The sequence below is a fragment of the Hyla sarda genome, chromosome 2 (genome assembly GCF_029499605.1).
Source record: "Hyla sarda isolate aHylSar1 chromosome 2, aHylSar1.hap1, whole genome shotgun sequence".
NCBI classification, from domain to species: domain Eukaryota; kingdom Metazoa; phylum Chordata; class Amphibia; order Anura; family Hylidae; genus Hyla; species Hyla sarda.
In genome coordinates, this window is record NC_079190.1 from 319,065,558 (window position 1) to 319,091,972 (window position 26,415).

At 45.3% G+C, this 26,415-nt stretch overlaps 1 protein-coding gene and 1 non-coding gene across 8 annotated transcripts in view; both read right to left on the reverse strand.

Annotated features, from left to right (window-relative positions):
• Positions 1-26,415, reverse strand: part of USP49 (ubiquitin specific peptidase 49) — a 95,647-nt gene that overhangs the window by 19,836 nt on the left and 49,396 nt on the right. For all 7 annotated transcript variants that reach the window (XM_056557784.1, XM_056557786.1, XM_056557785.1 and 4 more), the window contains exons 3-4: positions 22,110-23,463; positions 13,591-13,795 (exon numbers count right to left, since the gene is read on the reverse strand). In XM_056557784.1, coding sequence (XP_056413759.1) covers positions 13,591-13,795; positions 22,110-23,435 — 1,531 coding nt within the window. In that variant the 5' untranslated portion in view covers positions 23,436-23,463. The remainder of the gene's footprint in view (positions 1-13,590; positions 13,796-22,109; positions 23,464-26,415) is intronic.
• Positions 19,017-19,206, reverse strand: LOC130359873 (U2 spliceosomal RNA). The gene has a single exon (XR_008890489.1). It is a non-coding gene; the product is annotated as a U2 spliceosomal RNA (small nuclear RNA).

The window sequence follows — 26,415 nt, forward strand, 5'->3', positions numbered from 1 at the left end:
TATCACCACTGACATGTACCTGATAATGCGGGATCTGGTTAAAGAGGTAATTCGGTGGAAAACTTTTTTTTTTTAATTAACTGGTGCCAGAAAGTTAAACAGATTTGTAAATTACTTTAATTTAACCCCTTGAGGACCAAAAGGGATGGTGGTGGTGGTGGTGGGGGGTTTAATGTTCGGTCTCCCCGCTCTGCCCGAAGGTGTTGCAAAAGTACAACTCCCAGCATGCACGGTCTGTCAGTACATGCTGGGAGTTGTAGTTTTTAAATAGCTGGAGGCTTGCCCCCCCCCCATGTAAATGTACAGGGTACATTCACACGGGCGTGTTTACAGTGAGTTTCCTGCTTCAAGTTTGAGCTGCGGCTAATTCTCCGCCGCAGCGCAAACTCCTAGTAGGAAAGTCACCGTAAACCCGCCCGTGTAAATGTACCCTAAAAACACTACACTACCACATAAAGTGTAAAACACTACATATACACCCCCTTACACAGTCCTTTTCCCCCCCAATAAAATTCAAAAACATATTGTACAGCAGTGTTCCCAACACGGAGCCACCAGCTGTTGCAAAACAGCATCTCCCAGCATTTCCAGACAGCCACTGACTGTCCAGGCATGCTGTGAGTTTAGCAACAGCTGGAGGCACCCTGTTTGGGAATCACTGGCGTAGAATACCCCCATGTAATCCCTAATTTAGTCCTCAAATGCGTATGGTGTTCTCACTTTGGAACCCTGTCGTATTTCAAGGCATCAGATTAGGGCCACATATGGGGTATTTCCGTACTCGGGAGAAATTGCTTTTTCTTCTTTTACCCCTTATGAAAAGGAAAAGTCAGGGTCTACACCAGCCTGTTAGTGTAAAAAGTGTTGCCCCATACTTTTTATTTTCACCAGCAGTAAAAGGGGGAAAAAATAAAATAAAAAGACCCCCGAAATCTGTAATGCAATTTCTTCTGAGCATGGAAATACTCCATATGCGGGCGTAAAATGCTCTGCTGACACACAGTAAGGCTCAGGAGTAAGAGCGCACTATGTACATTTGAGGCCTAAATTGGTGATGTGCACAGGGGTGGCTGATTTTACAGCAGTTCTGACAAAAAAATAAATACTCGTGTGTGACCCCATTTTGGAAAATACACCCCCTCACGGAACGTAACAAGGGGTATAGTGAGCTTTAACACCCCATAAGTGTTTGATGCATTTTTGTTAAAGTTGGATGGGAAAATGGAAAAAAAAAAAAAAAAATCTCACTAAAATGCTGGCGTTACCCTAAATTTTACATTTTCACAAGGGAAAACAGCCCCCCAAAACGTGTAACCCCATTTCAGAACATACCCCACATGTGGATGTAAAGTGCTCTGCTGGCGAACTAAAATGCTCAGAAGAGAATGAGCGCCATTGGGCTTTTGGATAGAAAATTTGTCCGGAGTTGAAGGCCACGTGTGTTTACAAAGCCCCCATAGTGCCAGAACAAATAGACAGAAGAGGAGGAGCACCACTGAGCTTTTGGAGAGAGAATGTGTTTGGAAAGGAAGTCGGGGGCCATGTGCGTTTACAATGCCCCCATGGTGCCAGAACAGTGGACCCCCCATGTGACCCACTTTTTGGAACCTACACGCCTCACAGAATTTAATAAGGGGTGCATCTACGTCCCACAGGTGTCTGACAGATTTTTGGAACAGTGGTCCGTGAAAATGAAAAATTCCATTTTTTATTTGCAAAGCCCACTGTTCCAAATATCTGTCAAATGCCAGTGGGGTGTAAATGCTCACTGCACTTGACGTCCACACATGGGGTATTTCCATACTCAGAAGAAATGGTGTTACAAATTTTGGGAGGCATTTTCTCCCTTTACTCCTTGTAAAAATGTAAAATTTTGAGAAAAAGCCAGCATTTTAGTGAAACTTTTTTTTCTCATTTACACATGTGACTATAAACAAAAAGTCATCAAACACCTGTGAGGTGTTAAGGCTCACTGTACTCCTTGTTACGTTCCTTGAAGGGTGTAGTTTCCAAACTAATAGGCCATGTGTTTTTGTGATTTTTGCTATTCAGGCACCATAGGGGCTTCCTAAATGCGAAATGCCCCCCAAAAACCATTTCAGCAAAATTTGCTTTCCAAAAGCAAAACAAGACTCCTTCACTTCTGAGCATTTTAGTTCGCCCACAGATCATTTTACGTCCTAACATAAGGTATTTCCATAATCAAGAGATGGGGTTACAAATTTTGGGGGCCATTTTCTCCCATTACCCTTTGTAAAAATTGTAAATTTTTGGCGGCGACGGCACTTTAGTGGGCATACTATTTTGGAATCAACAGCCCGTAAGAAGGGGTACAGTGAGCCTTAACACCCCACAGGTGTTTAACACATCCAAATTTAACAAAAAGTTGGCAATTATTTTTTTCTTCACTAAAACGCCGTATTTTCCCTAAATTTACCATTTATACAAGAGGTTATATGAGAAAATGCCCCCCAAAATTTAAGAACGGAAGTCTGAGGCCTTGTGCGTTTACAAAGCCCCCATGGTGCCAGAACAGTGGACCCCTCCCCCCACATGTGACCCCATTTTGGAAACTACACCCCTCACAAAATTTAACCCCTTAAGGACCAGGCCATTTTACACCTTAGGACCAGAGCGTTTTTTGCACATCTGACCACTGTCACTTTAAACATTAATAACTCTGGAATGCTTTTACTTATTCTGATTCTGAGATTGTTTTTTCGTGACATATTCTACTTTAACATGGTGGTAAATTTTTGTGGTAACTTGCATCCTTTCTCTGTGAAAAATGCCCAAATTTGATGAAAAAATTGAAAATTTTGCTTTTTTCTAACTTTGAAGCACTCTGCTTGTAAGGAAAATGGATATTCCAAATAAAAAAAATTTTATTCACATTTCAAATATGTCTACTTTATGTTTGCATCATGAAATTGACAAGTTTTTACTTTTGGAAGACACCAGAGGGCTTCAAAGTTCAGCAGCAATTTTTCAAAAAAATTTCCAACTCACTATTATTCAGGGACCAGTTCAGGTTTGAAGTGGATTTGAAGGGTCTTCATATTAGAAATACCCCATAAATGACCCCATTATAAAAACTACACCCCCCAAAGTATTCAAAATGACATTCAGTAAGTGTGTTAACCCTTTAGGTGTTTCACAGGAATAGCAGCAAAGTGAAGGAGAAAATTCACAATCTTTATTTTTTACACTTGCATGTTCTTGTAGACCAAATTTTTGAATTTTTACAAGGGGTAAAAGGAGAAAATGTATACTTATATTTGTAGCCCAATTTCTCTCGAGTAAGCACATACCTCATATGTCTATGTAAATTGTTCGGCGGGCGCAGTAGAGGGCTCAGAAGGGAAGGAGCGACAAGGGGATTTTGGAGAGTACGTTTTTCTGAAATGGTTTTTGGGGGGCATGTTGCATTTAGGAAGCCCCTATGGTGCCAGAACAGCAAAAAAAAAACCCACATGGCATACCATTTTGGAAACTAGACCCCTTGAGGAACGTCAAAAGGAATAAAGTGAGCCTTAATACCCCACAGGGGTTTCACGTCTTTTGCATATGTGAAAAAAAATTATTATTTTTTCACTAAAATGTGTGTTTCCCACCAAATTTCACATTTTTGAAAGGGTTAATAGCAGAAAATACCCCCCAAAATTTGTAACCCCATCTCTTCTGAGTATGGAGGTACCCCATAAGTTGACCTGAAGTGCACTACGGGCGAGCTACAATGCTCAGAAGAGAAGGAGTCATATTTGGCTTTTTGAGAGCAAATTTTGCTCGGGGGGCATGTCGCATTTAGGAAGCCCCTATGGTGCCAGGACAGCAAAAAAAAAAACACATGGCATACCATTTCGGAAACTACATCCCTCAAGGAACATAACAAGGGGTACAGTGAGTCTTCACACCCCACAGGTGTTTGATAAATATTCATGAAATGGGATGTGAAAATGAAAAATTTGATTTTTATACTAAAATGCTGGGGTTACACCAAATTTTTCATTTTCACAAGTGGTAAAAGGAGAAAATGTCACCGTAAGTTTGTAAATGCATTTCTTTGGAGTAAGGACATACCTCAAGTCTGGGTGTTAACAGCTTGCACACTGGTCTGAGAGGAGCAGGTCGCATTCAGGGGCCTTGAGCTTCTGCGTTGCGGCATATGGAGCCAGAACAGTGGGACCCCCCCCCCCTCAAGGGGCATTACATGGGGTAAATAACTGGGGTACACTAAATAACTAAAATGGGGTACAGTGGGACATAAAATTATAAAACAGGTTATGGTCCCAGAATGATGACCCAGAGCATAGCCAAAACTAAAAAATATGCCCACCCCAAACCCTATGCTCTGAATCATCATTCTGGGAATGTGACGTGTGTGGCCGTCCCTAACCTGTTGCCTCAAATGCACACCCCGCTCAGGTGGAGAGAGAGCGCTGCGCATTTGAGGCAACAAAAAAAAGTCCCCGATGATAGTGACTCAGTAACCCATGACCCAGAGAAAAAAATACCCCCAGAGGTCTTTTTATTTATTTATTTATTTTTTTAGATGAGTTTTTTTGGGCAATTTAGTGGTTTTATGGTGTTAAAATTTGGAATGTACTCTGGACATGGTACATTGGGGTCAAATTGTGGAAAATTAAAATGAAAAGGGAAAAGTACTGCATGGAAAGTACTTAGTACTGCATGGAAGTGTGATACTCCCTGAAGCAGTTTTTAATGCAGAGGCCCGGATGATCGGGGCAAGTGTCACACTGAGTGGTGGTGTCCTTCTGAATCCCCCTCCTGTTACACACTCTGCATTTTTTCTGGGATCGTCCCTTCTTTCCATTATGGGGGACTTCACCTGGAAAGTGTTGGCCTGGGACGATCCTGGCACCTATAACTCCAGTTCCTTGGGAAGTCCGGCCTGCTCTTTCCCGGTCGCCAAAGATCAGGACCTTTAGGACTTCTTCTTGGAACTGGAGGAATGTCCCTGTGTTGCCAGCGTACTGGGACAGTACAAAAGCGTTGTACATGGCAACCTGTACCAAGTAGACCGCAACTTTTTTGTACCATACCAGTGTTTTCCGTATGGCCATGTATGGCTTTAGGACTTGATCAGAAAGATCAACTCCCCCCATATACCGATTGTAGTCCAGAATACAATCGGGCTTGAGGACCGGTGTTGTGGTACCTCGCACAGGGACAGGTGAGCTGCCGTTACCATGAATAGTGGTCAGCATAAGGACATCCCTCTTCTCCTTATACCTGACCAACAACAGGTTTTCATGGGTAAGGGCACGGGACTCACCTTTGGGCATAGGTGTCTGCAGAAAATTTTGAGGGAGGCCTCTCTGGTTTTTCCGCACTGTCCCACAAGCGGACGTGGATCTGGCGGCAAGGGATGTGAAGAGAGGGATGCTGGTATAAAAAGTTGTCCACGTACACGTGGTAACTCTTATCCAGCAAAGGGTGCACAAACTCCCAAACGATTTTCCCGCTAACACCCAGAGTGGGGGAACAATCTGGGGGTTCAATACGGGAATCTCGTCCCTCATACACGCTAAACTTGAGAGTGTACCCGGAGGTACTCTCACAAAGTTTATAGAACTTCACGCCATACCGCGCCCGCTTTGAGGGAATATACTGGCGGAAGATGAGTCTCCCCTTAAAACTGATAGGCTCATTAAAACAGAGAGCTCCCTGAGGGGTACGTAGGCCTCCAAAAATTTGGCCCCAAAGTGATCGATGACCGGCCTCACCTTGTAAAGCCGGTCATGGGCGGGATCACCTCGGGGCGGACATGCCACATTATCTGCATAATGCAGGCATTTCCGAATGGCCTCGAACCGCCTCCGTGCCATGACCATACTGTAAAGCGGGGTCTGGTAGAAGATGTCCCCGCTCCAGTACTGTCTGACACTTGGTTTTTTGACCAGGCCCATATGCAGCAAGAGGCCCCAAAATGTCCTCATCTCTGCTGCATCAATGGCGTACCATTCATTGGGCCTGGCCAAAACAGAATCAGGGTGGTGGGCGATGAACTGCCCGGCGTACAGATTCGTCTGCTCCACCATTAGATTGACAAAACTGTCACAGAAAAAATAACTGAAATAGTCAATTTCAGTGAATCCAGAATTGTCAATCCGGATTCCGGAGTCGCCAGCAAACTCCAAAACCCGTGGCTGATAAGCCTCTGGGGGTCTCCAGACAGGTTCACCGGAAGGGGGCTCTGGTAAACTTGTCTGGGGGGGGGGGGGGGGTCGGCTTCCTAGTACGAGCAGCATCACCACTCGCACTAGTGCCGGCCACTGGGCCACTATCATGGGGGGTGCGTGGCCTCGCCTGGCGGCATCTCCGCCGCCGTATAGGTGACTCATCATCAGTACTAGATGATGAGGAGGACGATGAAGAACACAGGAATGTTGGATCTTCATAGTCCTCACTGACAGATTCGGAGTCGGAGGCAAGAAAAGCATACGTCTCCGCTGCCGAAAATGCCTGGCGAGCCATCGCCTTTCTTCTACGGTGGTGGTGGGGGGGGGGGGGGGGTGAGTATGTAGTGTGTGTGATTGGTGTAACTAACTGTATGGGGGGGGAAAAAAGCGCTGCAGCCAAAAAAAAATAATAAATGGCCAAATGCAGCTTCCTGAATCCCTAATAGGGCCCGGGTCACACTAAAAAAATTGTTGCGGACCCTTTAGGTCCTATTAGGGGGTCAGGGGGTCAGGAATTTTAACTTTTTTTTTTACTGGTTAACCCTACCTGTCCCTGGGGCTGTACTCTCTCCCTGCTCTAAGGGGGGTCTTCCTCTGTGAGGGGCTCAGATCTTCACAGAGGGGGGGGGGGGGGTCCCTGGCTCCTTCTCGCAGCTCTGGCCGCTGAATGAACTCAGGGAGCAAGCAGAGCCGCGAGAAGGGGCCGTTAACCCCTCCCCTGCCGGCTGCTATTGGCCGGACGATAGCAGCGATCCTGGGGGGGGTAACGACATCGCCACCTCCCCATAGATACAGAGGGTGATAGGGGGTGTATCCTACACCCCCGATCACCTTGTATCTCCGGGTCAGCGGGTCACACGTGACCCGCATCACCGGAATCGCCGAAAATCGCAAGTGTGAATTCACTTGCGATTTTCGGCGATCGCCTACATGGGGGGGTCTGATGACCCCCCATGGGCATTGGCGCGGGGTGCCTGCTGATCGATATCAGCAGTCACCTCGGTCCGGTCCCCGCCCGGCGCGCGGCAGGGACCAAAATTCCCACGGGCGTACGGGTACGCCCTTGGTCCTCAAGTACCAGGGGGCAAAGGCGTACCTGTACGCCCTTGGTCCTTAAGGGGTTAATAAGGGGTGCAGTGAGCATTTACACCCCACTGGTGTTTGACAGACTTTTGGAACAGTGGGCTGTGCAAATGGAAAATTTTATTTTTCATTTTCATGGACCACTATTCCAAAAATCTGTCTGACACCTGTGGGTGTAAATGCTCACTGAACCACTTATTACATTCTGTGAGGGGTGTAGTTCCAAAATGGGGTCACATGTGTGTGTGCGGGAGGTTCCACTGTTCTGGCACCATGGGGGCTTTGTAAACACACATGGCCTTCAATTCCAGACAGATTCTCTCTGCAAAAGCCCAATGGCGCTGCTCCTCTTCTGAGCCCTGTAGTGCGCCCGTAGAGCACTTTACATCCACATATGGGGTACTTATATACTCAGGATAAAAGATCCCCCATAATTTGTAACACCATTTCTTCTATTATGCCTTGTGAAAATGAAAAATTTGTGATAACACTAGCATTTTAGTTAAAAATAAATAAATAAAATAATTCACTTTTAACAAAAACTCTTCAAACACCTTAACAACCTGTTAAGACTCACTATACACCCCCCCCCCCCCCCCACCTTGTTACGTTCAGTGAGGGGTGTTTTCCAAATTGGGTCACATGTGGGTGTTTTTTTTTTTTTTTTTTTTGCGTTTATGTCAGAACCTCTGTGACAATCAGCCACCCCTGTGCAAGTCACCTCAAATGTACGTGGCACTCTCACTCCTGAGCTTTGTTGTGCGTTCGCAGAGCATTTTACGTCCACATATGGGGTATTTCCGTACTCATGAGAAATTGCATTACAATTTTTTCGGTGTTTTTTTTTTTTACTTTTACCTGGTGTAGACTCCAACCTTTTCCTTTTCATAAGGGGTAAAAGGAGAAAGCCCCCCCCCCCCCCAAAAAAAAAATTTGTAATGCAAACATCCCATATGTGGCCCTAAACTGTTGCTTTGAAATACGACAGGGCTACGAAGTGATAGAGCGCCGTGCGTATTTGAGGCCTAAATTAGGGATTTGCATAGGGATGGTATTCTACGCCAGTGATTCCCAAACAGGGTGCCTCCAGCTGTTGCAAAACTCCCAGCCTGCCAGGACAGTCAATGGCTGTCTGGCAATACTGGGTGGAGTTGTTTTGCAACAGCTGGAGGCTCAGTTTTGGAAGCAGTGCCGTACCTGATGTTTTTCATTTTTATTGGGGAGGGGTATGTGTATATATAGTGTTTTACTCTTCATTTTGTGTTAGTGTAGTGTTTTTAGGGTACATTCACACGGGCGGGGGTTCACAGTGGGCTTCCCACTGGGAGTTTGAGCTGTAGCGGAAAATTAGCTGCATCTCCAACTTGCAGCAAGGAACTTGCTGTAAAGCCCCACCCATGTGAATATACTCTGTACAATCACACTGGGGGGGGCAAACCTCAAGCTGTTGCAAAACTACAACTCCCAGTGTGCCCTTTGGCTGTCTGTGCATGCTGGGAGTTGTAGTTTTGCAACATCTGGAGGGCCGCAGTTTGGAGTGTGTCTCCAATCTGTGCTCTTCCAGATGTTGCATAACTACAACTCACAGCACGCTGGGCAGTCTGGGCATGCTTGGAGTTGAAGTTTTGCAGCATCTGGGAGGGCTACAGTTTGAACACCACTACTTAGCGGTCTCCAAACTTTTCTCCTCCAGTTGTTGCAAAACTACAACTCCCAGCATGCCCTTTGGCTGTCTGGGCATGCTGGGAGTTGTAGTTTTTAAACTTCTAGAAGAATGCAGTGAAGATAAACTTTACAGTGACCTTCACTGCTGCCTCCACTTGCCTGCCGCCGGTTCCCAGTACCCACTGCTGTGCCAGTCCCACAGGTATGTGCCGTGGTCCCTCCGCAGCTCTCGGGATCCTCTTCCCGACTTCTAGCGGGGGATCTGAACATTAACCTCCCCCCCCCCCCCCCCAAGTCAGCGATCACTGTGATTGGTCAACAGGTACCAACCACTGTGATCGCTGACCAGGACCCCCCACAGATGGTCCTGGGGGGGGGGGGGGGGTTTGTAGAAGTTGTCCCCCGGTGGTAACAGCGGGACTTCTGTCAGTTAACCCGTGCAATGCCGTGCATCGCCGGGTTAACTGAATGACTTATATAAACGTCATGATGCGCCAACTACCTGCACATGACATTTATATAAGTCATTCTGCGGGAAGGGGTTAAACCGTCTATTTCGGTTACCCAGTAGTCGCAACAAATAGAAAAATAGGTATTACACCAAAAAAAAAAAAAAAACACTGTTCTAAACGTCTTAGAAGACCCATTTGATTTGTATAAGTCAACTACTAGTGCCTGCCATTAGCTGGCTATTGACAATAAAGTAGCTAGGGTTCAAAAGGGCTTAAATGTTCTAGTGATACCCTCCTGTACCCTAGGGCAAATTTGTTGTGTTGTCTATAGGTAGAGGCTGCTCCAGACAGGAAATCAATAGAAGCGCTGCACACTTTTTTTTTTTTTTTTTGTATTAAAAATTGTCATTTTAGAATTATGAAATCTTACGGTTTTCATTTTGGCCACTAGGTCTAAAACAAAGCTGAGACTTCCTGTTCTGTACAAATGATTTTCCATGCCAGTATATAGAGAACACTGGATCCACCACCATTCACAGCAGAGCTTATCTTACCCCTTCCTGTAGAATGACCTCTGAAAAGGTCACAGAATATGGTCAATAACATCTGCAATTCATTTGAATGAGACCCGTCAAGTCCTGTCCATTGCTGTCTATGTCCATTGATCTTGCTGTTAAGCATATAACGAAATGCTGTGAAAAACAGCTCAGGCAACATGGCAGCCACCATAATAATACACTAAAAAATTAAGTTTCAAACCAAAAAGAGAGAGACAGATTAGAAAAAAAAAAAGAAAAAAACGTGAGCACACAGCTCGGCAGATACAGAGCCTGGTTTCTCAGACAAAGAAATCAAAACTGTGACATAGGAGTATAAAGTCATGGTCGTAAATGTTGGCCCCCTGAATTTTTGTTAAGAAAAGTATTTCTCATAGAAAAAGGATTGAAGTAACACATGTTTTGCTATATACATGTTTATTCCCTTTGTGTTTATTGGAAATAAAAAAAGGAAGGAAAAAAAAGCAAATTGGACATAATGTCACACCAAACTCCAAAAATGGGCTGGACAAAATTGTGGAAAAATAAGATTGTTTCAAACATGTGATGCTCCTTTGAACTTACCTGGGGCAAGTAACAGGTGTGGGCAATATAAAAATCACACCTGAAAGCAGATAAAAAGGAGAGAAGTTCACTTAGTCTTTGCATTGTGTGTGTGTCACACTAAGCATGGACAACAGAAAGATAAGAACTGTCTGAGGACTTGAAAACCAAAATTGTGGAAAAATATCAACAATCTCAAGGGTACAAGTCCATCTCCAGAGATCTAGATTTGCCTTTGTCCACAGTGAGCAACATTATCAAGAAGTTTGCAACCCATGACACTGTAGCTAATCTCCCTGGGCGTGGACGGAAGAGAAAAATTAATGAGGTGTCAACGCAGAATAGTTCGGATGGTGGATCAGCAGCTCCAAACAAGTTCCAAAAGATATTCAAGCTGTCCTGCAGGCTCAGGGAGAATCAGGGTCAGCGCGAACTATCCTTCGACATTTAAATGAAACGCTATGGCAGGAGACCAAGGAGGACCCCACTGCTGACACAGAGACATAAAAATGCAAGACTACATTTTGCCAAAAGGAACTTGAGTAAGTTAAAATCCTTCCGTGAAAAGGTCTTAAGGACAGAGGAGACCAAGATGGAGCTTTTTGGTAAAGCACATTATTCTACAAAGAAAAGAACACAGTACTTACAAGTTAAATATATTGAAGGTTCAATGATGTTTTGCGGTTGTTTTGCTGCCTCTGGCACTGGGTGCCTTGAATGTGTGCAAGGCATCATAAGAGACCTGGAGCAAATGTGTAAAGGAAGAGTGGTCCAACATTCCAGCTGAGAGGTGTAAGAAGCTTATTGATGGTCATTGGAAGCGACTGATTTCTGTTATTTTTCCAAAGGGTGTGTAACCAAATATTAAGGTAAGGATACCAATAATTTTGTCCAGACCATTTTTTGGAGTTTGGTGTGACATTATGTCCAATTTGCTTTTTTTTCGCCATTTTTTTTAATTGGTTTTGTTCCAATACACACATAGGAAATAAACATGTGTATAGCAAAACATGTGTTACTGCAATTCTGCCAACATTTATGGCCATGACTGTAGCTCCACAGACCTCGGCGAGTAAAGATGCTAGTACAATGATGCTTGTCAATGCTTAGCTGAACCTTTCATGCTTGATTAATATAGGGAAGTTTCATTGTTGTAATAAATATCTGAGTGGTAGGCTTGTGCCTTACTATGGGCGAAAACATAATTAAGATTTAATTGCTTCCACAGTAAAAATTTTGTGTGAAAATGTGGGCTCCTACAAGATAACTGCCATATAAACAGATAATTAGGCATTAATGTTGCCAAAGATAACTAGGGTTAATTTAAAGAGGGCTTTAAAAGGGTCTTCCCTTTATATGCAGTTTCCAGTCTACAAAGCTTTCTCTGGTAGGAAAACACAGGGCTACAGCACTATTACAAGCAGAGGCCCCTTCAATCAGCTGAAAGGAGGTGTATGACAGGCATTAGAGGGTGCACGTCTCACGTGATCTGGATCAGTCAATCCACACACAAAAAATAAATAAATTAAAATAAGATTCAAGAAAGGACAAATAGAATTGTCTGCAATATTCTGGTATGCTTACCAACAGTAACTAAACTTTTTTAAAGGGGTTAGTCACCGTAAGGTGATTTTAGTACATACCTGCCAGACTATCTTTTTGTGAACTGGGTATTTCCTGTTGGAGTTCCATAGTTCAATGTTTTTAAGTGTGAAGTTACATTCCTCCCTCCCACACATCAGCCACCCAACCCATTGCAGCACAAATGAGCTGCATCCATTCAAATGACTAGCTTACGGCTGTTGCAAAATGATCTCTCTCCCATCCAGCGGTCACTCAACCCATTGAAGCAGGACTGGCTTCCTTTGCACAACTGATTACTAAGGTCATTTCTCGACGCACTGCAACCTGGGAAATCCCGAGACCTGAGCAATTTTGTATGCTGTTAAAGTGCAACTGTCATGAAAGCCTTTGTACTGTGTGCAGGTGGTGGGTATAGCAATGTTTTTACCTAATATGTGCAGGCTTTCATGACCCCAAAAAATGCTTTTGATCAATGTCACTGACTGTCGGATAGGCGTGGTGCGAGGTACGCGATGCCCCGCCACCACGCCTACCCCTTGTATGTCAGCGCTGGGACCACTGTGTGATTGACATACAGGTCCCAGCACATGCGCCCTTCAGCTAATCTAACATGCGCGCCACTGCATGTCATCCAGCTAGCACTGTGGAGGAAGGCGGTGGGGGGAGCAAGCGTTCGCTGGATGACACGCAGCGGCGTGCCCGTTAGATTAGCTGGAGGGCGCATGCACTGGGATCTGTGTGTCAATCACACAGCGGTCCCAGCGCTGACATACAGCGGATGGGCGTGGCGGTGGCGGGGCATCGTGTACCTCACACCACGCCTATCCGACCGTCAGTGGCTTTGATTAAAAGCATTTTTTTGTGGTCATGAAAGCCTGCAAATATTAGGTAAAAACATTGCTATACCCACCACCTGCACACAGTACACAGGCTGTGTGCAGGTTATTGCACCCAGATTTCATGACAACTGCGCTTTAAAAATTTATATTGGGGCGAAAATTACATAAGAATTGCGAAACCACCGTCACACACGTACAGACACTATATTATGAACTAAACTAACTTTACATTGGTCAATTTGGGGGAAGTTGTAGTGAGCAGTTAAGCCCCCACATATTGCCCAATACTGTAAACACCTCAAATCAAATGCACTATCGGGCATTAAGCAATAATATACCTATCTCCATCCCTTCCTCACCCTATTGTACATGTCACGGTTTTGTACACATATGGTTGTTTATGATGTGCAATATTACCACTAAGTTCCGCCAGTATCGTTTTAAACTTTCTGATGTTCCCGGTATGTAATTATAGTAATAAAGTATACATTTTTCCGTAGCAATTGCTCAGTTTTTTTGGAATCAAATACACTAACTTTACAGCCTCTACAGCATGGTCAAATAAAAAAAAAAAAAAAAAAAAATTCCTAGAATACCCCTTTAAGCAGATGACAGGTGGCGATGTGTTATTCATGGGGAGGTGGGTAGTATTTATACCACTCACTGTTACACTGGTCACAAGCGTAGATTTTGCCTTCCAGCGCTTCAGTCTCTGTAAACTTGGCCAGCATTTCCGTAAGTCTGCACTCAGTAGTAGTGACTGGAGTAATCCCTTTTTCCAGAGAATGATAACGCTCTGGGAATTCTAGAGACAAGTCCCAGAAAGGTTCCACTGTGTCAGATTTATAACTACAAGTCAAACAAGTAACCTGCAAAAGAGAAAAAGGAACAGTTTTGCATTATATTATAGACACCTGAATATTATGTACACCACTCCTGAAATTAGGCGTTTAGTGAACCAGCTTGGTTTTATATAAACTCATATGCTTCATACAGTAATAAAAATTAGAAAATAAAAAAAAAAACTTGAAAGGATAAAAAGGATACAAAAATGAAAACATTACTAAGATAAGATTAACCTGTGATTAAGTTAGAAAGGGGCCTCACATGTCCTCATCTCACCTCTGTTTACATAACTGTAGTTAGCCTATGAATTGTGGTTTTGATACTTAAGGATATTCTGGGGTTAGAACATTTTTCACAGTGGACTCGGGGGAGTTTATGCCTACTTTTGTTTACTCACCTGCCCTGATGTTCTGCAGATATTGATCTAAACCAACCTCCCCTCCCAACTACCTCCCTCTGAGGTGTCATCCCTGCAGGAAATGCAGAGTGGTCGAAGTGATGGCCCACCTTACCCATTCACTGGCAGAGCGGCAATTTCCTGCAATGACGACATGTCAAAAGCAGCAGTGGAGACCTGAAGCAGTTGCAATAAGTCAAAGCAAATAAGTATGCTTTATTTTTATAGTAAATGTTTAAATTATTACTGTCGCTTAACTGGGCAAATAGTAAAAAGTTAATTTAAGATCAATGTCTTAGTGCTAAGGCCACTAGTTAAAGGGGTACTCCCACCCTAGACATCTTATCGCCTTTCCAAAGGATAGGGGATAAGATGTTTGACCGCGGGGGTCCCGCCGCTGGGGACCCCGTGCAATGTCGCATGCGGCACCCACCTGTTTATTGTCCGGAAGCTCTGCAGGGTCTCGGTCGCGACCACTGGAACGAAAGTCTGTGACGACAGGACTCCGCCCCAGTGTGACATCACGCCCCGTCCCCTCAATGTAAGTCTATAGGAGGAGGCGTGATGGCCTTTGGATAGGGGATAAGATGTCTAGGGTGGGAGTACCACTTTAAAGCCAGTTGAGCATGCAGCAGCACACTTCCCTCCCCGGATGGGCACGCAGCCTCAGCACAAAGTTCCTGACTGGTGTAAACCCTTAACATGTCTGTGCAACAGGCCAAAAAAGTTCAAACCATTACTGGGATTTAAATAAACCCCTATAGAAGTCTATGTCTACCATAAAACATTTCATAACCCTGTAGCAAACATAATATTATAGGGATACAATTAATAGAATTCATGTATACACTATTCTTGAAGATAAGGGGTACCAATAATATTGACATCAACTGTAAAAAGGAGATTTTTTTGTACTCCCCGTAAAATCTTGCTCGTAGCCTTCATTGGGGAATAGAGACTAAGGATCGACCAATTATCGATTTGGCCGATATTCACGATTTTGGACGTTATCGGCTTCACCAGGCAGGATATACCAGCCCACAGGCACAGAGCTAATCAGTTGTGTCACAAAGCATTAGGAGAAGCCAAACAACAAAAGTATAAAGGCAACAAACAACCTGACCAGGAACCAGAAATGGGTGGGTGCTGTGCTCCCCAATGAAGGCTACGTGAAAGATTTTACGGTGAGTACATAATAAAAAAAATAAAAAATTATGTATAATCTCCTTTTCTCGTTCGCCTTATTGGGGAACACAGACCATGGGACAACCCAAAGCAGTCCCTGGGGTAGGAAAAACACCTGTCAGAAGGAAAGAGCAATCCAGAGACTGAACTATACCCATACACACAAGAACATGGAAGAGGCCCTGAGGAAGCCGGAAACATTCCACCTGGAAGCCTCTACAAAACCTGAGGGGAGAGCTAGGACCTGAAAACGAAGGAACCAAGCAAGGACTGAGGTCCAACCACTAACCAAATGCGACAAGAAACAGTCGCCTCTGAGGCCTGTCGGCCAGACACCCCTCTGGCCGGAGAGCAAACACTACCTTCGAAGAAAAGACATAAGGTGTTGGACCACCGTGGCCTGGCTCAAACGTGGAAGAGAGCAAAAAGAACTCCAATTCAGGGGTTCCACGAAGCAAACGAACATGGAAAGGAACCTCCAGCTGCCAGAAGAGAAGCTTCTCGGACAGGCCCGAAGGGAGAACCCTGCCAGTAGGCCAACCGCAACCACAGGACAGAGGCTGAGGAGAGATAATGACAAGAAGAAGGAGGCAGCAGATGAACACGCCCAGCAGAGGGCAAGAACTCAGAAGGTGGAACTAGAAGCCGCCAAAAAGAGAGAAAAGAGAGACAAACAAGATCCACTTCAAAATCAGAGCAATACGACCTAGAGGACGACAAGAACATGGGGCACATTGCCAACCACTTGGACCGAGAGGCTCAGACACCAAACCACAGTCCCAGGCCACGCTGCCAAGTGACCAGGTGTAAAAGAAAACTCAAAGAGCACACACAGTATCACCTGGAAGGGAGAGGAAAATTGAGGGCGACAGCAAGATAACGCCCATCTAGGTGCGAAATTGCCAGACAGAGGTAAACAGGAGGAGGACAGAAGGGCCCTCAGCCACAAGGTCTGTACAACCTCAGAGAAACAATGGGATACTAACAGGCCGGTAAGGTGGCTAGAGCTGCCCAGAAACCCTGGAGCAGCCATCATGAGAACCAGAGGTTTCCAGATCCGGGAATAAGTTGAGGCAGCTAAGCAAACCCAAGCGAAACACCCCCAGGCCAAAAATAAAAAAAAGCATAGGGAAACCACCCCAGAGACCGACATGAGCAACCGCCACCTGGAATATAGCACAACACAAAAGTCCAGAACAAGCAGATCATCAAGAGAGAGGGTCCTGAACCAGTCTGGGACCAGCACGAAAGAAGTGGCATACCCTTTGAGGGAGCAGTGGGCAGAGCAACTGGCAACGCTAGCACTGAGATAACTGCGTAGCTTAAGCACCCTCAGATACAAGGGACGAGAGGCTAGACAAGGCCGAACAAGCATTGGATCCCAGCGGTCAGACCGAACTGGATGACTGCAAAAGGAGACACAGCCCAGAAGGCAAAGCACAGAAAGGGAGACAGAAGGGACCCAAGCTCCGGTGTCAGTCCAGCCGAAGCAGAAAGGCGCAAGAGCAGAAGAAGACATGGTCTGGGCGCAGGAGGTCATCCATGAAGACTGTCATCCAGGCACGGAACAACTGCCACAACCCCTAAAAAGAGGAAGAACATACCGCATCGAGACTGATGCCGAACCTCAGGGAGCCAAGAGCAGCCCACACAGAGGAGCCACGAAGAGGAAGGTCTTGAGAAACTCCAAGCAAGAGACCACTGGAGAGCAAGAGCAGAGAGTAAACCGAGAACACCCGCCTGCAAAAGGAAAAGGGGGAGGAGTGTGAAATTAAACAAGCAGAATCACACAAGGACTGCCCAGACGTCGTCTAGGCAAGTTACCCAAAAGTAAAGTGCCACATGAGGGTCAGGGTAACCAGAGTAAGCTCCACCCCAGGATCATCCCACCCAGAAAAAAAGGGGGGAGGGGGGATAAGGCAGAAACCACCCCAGCAGGAGGTGGGAGGATGATGGAAGGGATAGAAAGAATAGGAAAAGAGCATTGCCGAGGACGGGTGTCGAACCCGGGACTCCCGCATGCAGGAGATAAACGTACTACTGACGTACCAATGCTTTACCACCAACAAAATAAAACCATCCAATACAAGAAGGCTGGAGGATGACAGCTTAAAGGAACAAAAACAGGAACAGTGCAAGACCTGCAAAACTCCCTGTAGGAAGGAGAAGAAGAATGGCTGAAATCCGGATAGCAGGCAGCCCACCAAGTTACCCCAAGGCTGGTAGTGGAAGGTGTCAACGAGATGTCTGGACAGACCATAGGAGGGATCATAGATCGCCCAGAAGATGATACAGCATCACCCCGCTAATGACAGCAAACGACTCCCCCATGGAAGGGGGAAGAGAAAAGGCTGTAGTCACCCGTGCAGTTACTCCACAAACCTGCCCTTTCTATAAAAAGGGAGAAGTACACTGGCTGTGGGAGCCACAACAGGTAGTCCACAAATTAATGCCCATAGAAAACCACTGATACTTCACGTAAGGAGGGGGAAAAAGACGCTATGACTGTCCAGAGCCCGGAGAATATGCAGTGTCACTCTACAGAGTCCCTTGTACCTGTAGCAGGGTACTAAAAATGCCGCGGAAGAGGCAATCATGGCATGGGCTTCCAGCCAGGACAATAGAAGACACCTATGTTACATCCACATGGCAGCGATAAAGTGGTCACTGCTGCTGGAGAAAGTGGAACAATGCACCTGGAGGAACAGTCATTGGACACCTCCCACAGGAAATGGGGGACCGGTACCTCAGCTGCAAATGACTGCACGCTCCCTCGGATGTTAGAGAGCTCAGTACATGCAGGATCACCCCTTTAGCAACTCCCACGTTCAGTGGGGTACCAGAAGTGCCAGTGATGTGACAGACATCGCGCTGTCCATGGACGTCACAGAGTCCAAACTACGTTGGGCCACTCACACGTATAGTGGGGTACCGGAAATGCAGCCACAGTTGCGGCAGGCTTCACGTACTCCCTAGGAGTCAGAGGGTCCATTTTACATCAGCCTACTCTCACAGTGGAGTACCGGAACTGCAAACACAGATGCCCACAGGTGTCGTAGAGGGTCCATTCTACATTGGTCCACTCACATATAGTGGGGTACCAGAACTGGAGCCGCGGATGCGGCAGGTGTCACATTCCCCCTAGCAGTTGTAGAGGGTCCATTGTACTACGGTCTACTCTCACTCATAGTGGAGTGCCAGAACTGCAGCTGTGGCAGATGACACGCGCACCATTTTACAATGGACTAACTCAAGGAAGCTGCATAGACTGCCGCCCACGCCATGGCACCCCGTTCAGTTACCTCGCACAGGTAGAGGAGAATGGAGCTTCAGGCACAGCAGACTTTGTACTAGTGATTGGTGGAGAAGGAAACAAACAGGGTTTTGCCAGGTTTTCTGGAATTCCCTAAGGAATGATAGGGATAGTTATCGGCTTGGCTTGCCATGCTACCCTTAAGTCTGGACCCCTTTCAAAATACCATACCCCAGTAAAATGACCAATCAGGTTACTGCAGAAAATGTACCAGGGCCCGAAACCATCGCTCAGGAAACAGGGGCAAGGAAGCACATGGCTGCAGACTGCACTTATGTAATGCGAAGGTTCAAGTGCTGCAAACATGCGGACCAAGAACCTAAAATTTTGACAGATAGTAAAGAGTTGTGGTAGATGCACTGTACCAGAAGATACTGCCATATCAGGTCAATGCATAGGGTGATTAAAACAAGCTTCGAATTTGCCCCCGATCTCATAAATCCATATAATATATGGTCCCCAGATAGGGGGCGTATCAGATATTAAACGGATAAGAACAGATACTACACCTGATCTTAGCCAAAAGGCCAGGAAGCGATCAGAATGCCCTCTAGGCGGGGGGGGGGGGGGGATGTGAGGCGCCAGGCAACCTCAGGCCACAGAACTGCACAGGGGGTCTGAGGGAGATACTCCAAACCGCAGAAGCGACAGGAGCAGGGGGAAGGGCCATAGAAATAAAATTATGCAACTGTCATAACCATGTCTGGCCACTAGAGGGGAGCAAACAGTGCTGAACAACATTCGGGGTCTCGGCTGCACGATCGGGGCGTCGGCAGGAGGGAAAAAAAAGAGAAGGAGTGCTGCAACGCATCTCCCCAATGGCCACCACCAGGCCGGAGACTGAATGCCTGATGCTGCCGGCTCGTTCCCCACTACTGTACTGCCCGGCATGAGACTGAAAACCCGCTCCCAAAGAGGACCCGGCATGTAAAAGGTATGAAACGTGGCCACGCACTAAGCCTGAACGCAATACAGGTACAGGGGGAGACTTTGGAACGAGACTGGAGTGTTAAAACACCCAGCAGCCACGTGTGTGGGGGGGGGGGGGGGAGCAGTGCTGGGGGAAAAATGCGAGTGGCCGGATGAGGGGGAGGAAGACCACCGGACTGACCCTTACAGGTATAGTGCCGGGGCCATGAGGGTTCTTGTCCAGAGCAGCCACCAGCAATGGCGGCCAAGGAGCTGGACACAGATTATAGAACCCCTAGAAGGTAGTTAAAAGGGAGGCAGGAGGAGGAAGGGGGGGGGGGGTTGTCACATGTGGGCGATAAGGTAGCGCCATGCTCCTGTGGCACAACCTAGAAAATAAAAAAAGAGGGAAAAAACCTCAACTTAACACCCCTAGCTAGAAAATAAAACAGAAAAGACCAGGTCTGGTCAGAACTCCAGACCTGTGTCTGCCTCCTACTGACACTAAGCTAAAACTGATTATCTCTGTGCTTGTGGGCGGGTATATCCTGCTGGAAGAAGCAGACTTTTTTTTGCCTAGTGTTAACATCCTGGTGGACAGCAGCATAATAGCCATGGTCTCTGTGTTCCCCAATAAGGCGACAAAATAAACACAGTCTATTACCAAGACATGAAAATAATCTGGATTAAAAATATTAAAAAAAAAAAAAAAAAAAGACTACCAGATCACTGACATGTGCTTTCTGGGGAAAAAACAAAACAAAACACACAACAATGTTTATTTTAACAGTACAGTAAAGAGCAAATTTACTAAAATGTATAATTTATATTTAGTTTTTATTATTTTTTTAAGATTAAAATTTACATACGCCAAGATACACTTAGGCAACAACAAGGCAACTATTTTCTGAACATTTATAGGGTGCACAGGACTTTCAATATATAGTTATGCACCACCCTAGATAATAGTGGGAGTTCTAGCTGTTAGACCTCCACTTCAAAGTAGAACCTCACATTTGTTCCTAGCTCCCATCCTCTGCTGTTTCAAAGACTAATGGATTACATGTTTAACACCTTGTGCTGAAACAGAGCAGGCTGACCAGCAAGCTGAAGTTGACCTATAGGTTGTAACCCAAGGGGATGAGCAATAAACATCATACACACTGGCCCAGTAGGTGATGAGGGATTGTGCAGGAACCTACTAAAAACATGTAATAACTATGATATGAAGAATATTGAGCTCCATACTGCATACTTTCAACAGGAGTCAAGATTATTGTAGAGTAGCCCTTTAAACAAAATACTGCTTTACAAACAAACAGACACCAGCTGATCACAGGGGCTTTGCTTCTTCTGGTCTTGCTGATGATGTGTGCATCCAATCTCTACATGCAGATGTGCCTGTGTTTAATGTGTCCCCACTGTCTGCAGACTATACCAAAAATCACATCGCAGTGGGATGCATTCAACGCAGGTACAACAGCACTTACAGATAGGCTGCACATGTCATTAGGGAGTTGGCTTGTCAGGGAAACTAGAAGAAGCCAAGCTCCGGTGATGACCTGTTGTCTCAAGCTGCACAGGATCCTGGAAAAGGCTCAAGACTACAATACATATATAGTGCACCAGAATCCACTGGGGGCAAGAACATAAAATAAACAAAAAACACCCAAAACCTCTTTTACACAATATGCAGTTTTTGATGTAGCTGTGGGAGCTAGAGCCTTTTGCAGCAAGGCCATATTCCAGGTTAGTTAAGTGCCTCCCTGCACTGACATATGAGATACATTCTAAGAAGGGAAAGTGTTAAGCTCAAACTGCATATTTTCAAAGCATAGTTCCTCTTAGGCCCCTTTCGCACTGCCATTTGTGTCTGGCAGTGTGACAGCCGATAAAAGATAGCGAGTGAAAAATTTGTGCTTGCAACGGAGGCATAATGGCTGCAGTAACAGACATCAGAGTATCCCATTCAAGTGAATGGAATCCTGTGCCTGTTATGCCTCCCGTTGGGCTCAGTCACACTAACGGCCATTAAAGGAAAAAAAAAAAAAGCCTCTTAAACGGAAGTTTGTGGTGGAGCCCAGCGGCAGTGTGAAAGTATCCTTACAAATTATGGTGCAGCAGAGTCCCATTGCTGGCAAATGAGATTCTGCTGCATAGACCACACTAAAAACGAATTTCAGTGGTAGAGTTTCCGCAGCTGAAATTCTGTTACCAAAATAATTATTTTGGTCATTCTTTAAGTGGAATCCACATGGAATATGTGGCAGTCTATGGAGATGGCAGCGTGGTCCTATCGCTAACTGATTCAGCTGGCAGGGCGGAATTTTTCCAGACAGATTCTGTAGTTTGAGCCTAGCCTTATGGAGGTGTTGTATATTTAAGGCTCTGCTTATTCAGGTTTGTCACAAATTAAAGCAGAATTGTAAAAAGCATAGATGGTCACAATATAGCCACAGCCAAAACCAAACAGTAAAAAAAGATTTGGCATATTTTCAATGCAGCACAACAATCCTTTAATCTGGGTTCTCACCTGACTGAGCAGTTGTCCGTGAAATATTGTGTTTACTACCTTCAGCACCTGTTTGGTAAGCTTCCTCTGGGAAATGGGAATAAGTATTCTGTGCTTGCTGCCTTCAGACTCCAGTTCCTGTTGCACTTTGTCCAGCAGCTCACACAGGAATTCCTGGGCATCTTGTTGATCATACCCTCTGAAAGCTGGAATTAGACTCCACACCGAATGCAACATGGCAAAGGGCGAAACCAGCGCCCACTTCCCGGACCACATTACACGGAAAAGCGTGTGCAGTTCATGGCAAAGGGACAGTTGTTTGGTGCTAGGTTCCTTGGCTTGAATTAGCTCCAGGCTTTTTTTAATGTTGGATCCCCCACCATTTAACCCAAGGCCCCCAGATGGGTACCCTGAACCAATGTTACCCGTACAGGGCTTGCCATTGGTGCCTTTATTAGTCAACAGTTCTTCTTTCTCACAGGGATCCAGGGTGAGGAAGCATTCCCTGAACTTCTGCAGGTGGCTCAGCACTTGCAGTATAGAGTTCATATAACAGGTGTTTCCAAGGTTGCGAAGCCCTGTCACTCCTGGAGTCACAGTGGGCTTTATAGAGTACAGCTGGTTAAAGCGTCTTTGAGCTTCCTTCCTTGAAGCAGAACTGCTGGTTGTCATGTCCCTGAATTTACGAGGAATAAGGCTATCCCTGTGCGTATATGACAGTAGACGGGCACTTTTCCTGGGGGGAGTGTTTGCAAGTTCCTCTAGAAGACGCCGTTTTACTTCTTGTCTCCTTAACCTAGCCTTTTCTTTTTTTTTCTCAAGTTCTGCTTGTTGTTTTCTTTCTTCCAATTTTAGCTGTCCCCTAGAAGATTTTTCAAACCAAAGTCGTAGTGCTTTTGCCAGCAAAGTTTGGCGTCTATGACGTAAAGCTGTAAGCACCATTGGCTGCCCCTGTGATGATCGATGGCACGCAGACCGTTCACTTGCTGTGGTTTGTGACCTTAAGCTTCTTCGACTTGATGCTTCCTGCTTTTGACTCCTTACAGCAGAGAGTGCACTTCTCAGTAGCTTTAAGTCACCCTCTGGGTTATCGTTTAACACATAGTCCTGGCACAAGTAGCAGAAGACATACAGCTCATGCACCTCCATAACCAAGGGGTGTCTGCTTTCCTGAAAGTGGCGCAAGGCATGCTCTTCAATATAACGCCCACAAGCCACATGTGAACACTTAAGACATGCCCATACAGATTCACTTGTATCACAGTCCACACAGCGCCATTTCTGTGGATTTAGTATGGAGTGGTCTTGTGCCAAGCGTAGACGTCCAACGTGTTTACATCGATCCATGTCTCACAAGAAGATCCTATTGAGCAATCTATTTAATAAAGAACAATATAACATTTATTCAATAGCCTTTTATATATATATTTTTAAGTTACATCTTATTGATTTTCAAGGCTAATTACAAACATCACAAGTAGTACACACTTAAAACAAAGTCGAAAGTAGAGTTGTGGTAAAGAGTAGTGGATAGAGAACCAAAAATACTGTTAAGAATTTAGAATTTTATGTAATGTGTGACTAGAAATTTTAAAGGGGTTATTCCAGCCATAGACATCTTACAAGGGATCGACCGATATCGTTTTTTTAGGGCCGATACCGATAATCGGTGGAGGTTTGGGCAGATAGCCGATAACTTATACCGATATTTCGGAATAAGTTATCGGCTATTTATCCCCCCCTCGACACCGCTGCAGGTCATTGATTTAAAGCGGGCGCTTTAAATCAATGCACTGCAGTGGCTTTTGCGGTGCCATAGGCCGCCGCCACCACCCGCTTCTCTCCCCCTACCTGTCAGGGTGGTCCGGGCCATCCATCCTTCCGTCCTGTAGTGTCCGGCGACATTCCGGGTGGAGGGTGAACCGGTCCGGGCTGTCCTTCTCCGGGGGTCATCTTCTCCTCTCCGGGCAGGCTCCGGCCTAGTACGCTGCATAGACGCCGCTGCGCAGAGACGCCCGTGCGCAGCGACGCACCTGACGTCACAGCGTAGCGGCGTCTATACAGCGTACTAGGCCGGAGCCTGCCCGGAGTGGAGAAGAGGACCCCCGGAGAAGGACAGCTCGTACCGGTTCACCCGGAATGGCGCCGGACACTACAGGACGGAAGGATGGATGGCCCGGACCACTCCCATTACGGGTAAGTTTTCTTTTTTTATTGACTCAGAGGGTGGGGGAGGGGCCCGACCGATATAGCGGTATGGGCAAAAATCCATACCGGTATACCAAAGGATAGGGAATGAGATGTATGATCGCGGGGGTCCTGCTCATCGACAATCTGCACACGTCTGCAGCTCTGAGCCTTAATATAGGGTTGGGAGATTCTTTAAATCCCTTAACCCCTTAAGGACCAGGCCAATTTTTGCATTTTTGTTTTTTCCTCCTCGCCTTCTAAAAATAATTTAACTCTTTTATATTTTCATCCAGACAATTACGAGGGCTTGTTTTTTGCGTGACCAGTTGTCCTCTGCAATGACATGACTCATTTTACCATAAAATGTATGGCGAAAAAAAAAGATAAAAAATGATGAAAAATGATATGTTTTCTTTATTCTGCTGGTCAATACGATTAAAATGATACCCCTCATTACACACTTTTCTATTATTGTACTGCTTTAAAAAAAATCTCAAACTTTTTAACCAAATTAGTACGTTTAAAATCCCTCTATTTTGATGATCTAACACTTTTTCATTTTTCCATATAAGCAGTGGTAGGAGGGCTCATTTTTTTTTGCGCCGTGATCCGTATTTTTTTTATTTTGATACCACAATTGCTTATATAAAAAAAATTAAATAAAAAAAATAAATGTAATTATTTTTTTTTTTTTAATGAAATGTGACAAATAAAAAAAAAAATTTGGACTTATAATCTTTACGCCATTCACCATACGTGATAAATAACATATTTTTATAGTTCAAACATTTAAGCACATTTTTTTATTTAATTTTTTTTTTTTTTTTTTTTTTTTTTTACACACTTTATATCCCCATATAGGGACTATTTATTGCAATCACTTGATTGCAGATATGGAACAGTGCTATGCAAAGGGCATAGCAGTGATCAGTATTATTAGTGATCATCTGCTCTGGTCTGCTCGATCTTAGACCAAAGCAGAAGACCCCAGGAGATGGCTGGAAGCTGGTGAGGGGACCTCCGTCCACCATTATGAAGGATCGGATCCTCCATAGTGATTTAAAAAAGTGAAGCAGTCACACCCCCCTCCCATAGACTTGCATTGAGGGGGCGGGTGTGAGTCACGAGGGGCAGGGCATGACATCACGTCACGACCCCTGAAGCCCAAACCAGCGTTCGGAACTAAATGTTCCGAACGCTAGGGAGGAGAGTACATGTTTAACACAAGATAAGGTTGTAGTCACACGTAAGCAGTGTCCATTTGCAATACGAATCAAAAAATGTGCAACACAAGTCAAAATATAGCTATCTATAGAGTTACACTGAGCCAAAAGGAGACCAAGAGTGTCTACATGGCAAGTGTGTGGGGGCCAAAATAAAACAGTATACCAGGCAAGCCTAAAGCTCACTTAAAGGGGTTATCCAGGAAAAAAAAAAAGTTTTATACATCAACTGGCTCCAGAAAGTTAAACAGATTAGTAAATTACTGTATTTTTCGGCGTATAACACGCACTTTTTTAGGCAAAAATTTTTTGCCTAAAGTCTATGTGCGTGTTATACGCCGATACACCCCCAGGAAAGGCAGGGGGAGAGGCCGTCGCTGCCCGCTTCTCTCCCCCTGCCTTTCCTGGGGTCTAGAGCGCTGCCGTCGGCTCTTCTCTCCCCCTGGCTATCGGCGCCGATAGCCAGGGGGAGAGAAGAGCCGGCAGCAGCGCTCTAGACCCCAGGAAAGGCAGGGGGAGAGAATCGGGCAGCGACTGCCTCTCTCCCCCTGCCTTTCCTGGGGGTGTATCTGGGTATACACGCGCACCCTCATTTTACCATGGATATTTGGGTAAAAAACTTTTTTTTACCCAAATATCCTTGGTAAAATGAGGGTGCGTGTTATAGGCTGGTGCGTGGTATACCCCGATAAATACGGTACTTCTATTAAAAAATCTTAATCCTTTCAGTACTTATGAGCTTCTGAATTTAACATTTTTTAATAGAAGTCATTTACAAATCTCTAACTTTCTGGAGCCAGTTGATATATTAAAAAAAAAAGTTTTTTCCTGGATAACCCCTTTAACAGTGTAGCTATATAGTGGCATATGTTGCAGGCATCCATCAGGAAACCCTCCTGGTATAATTCTGAGGT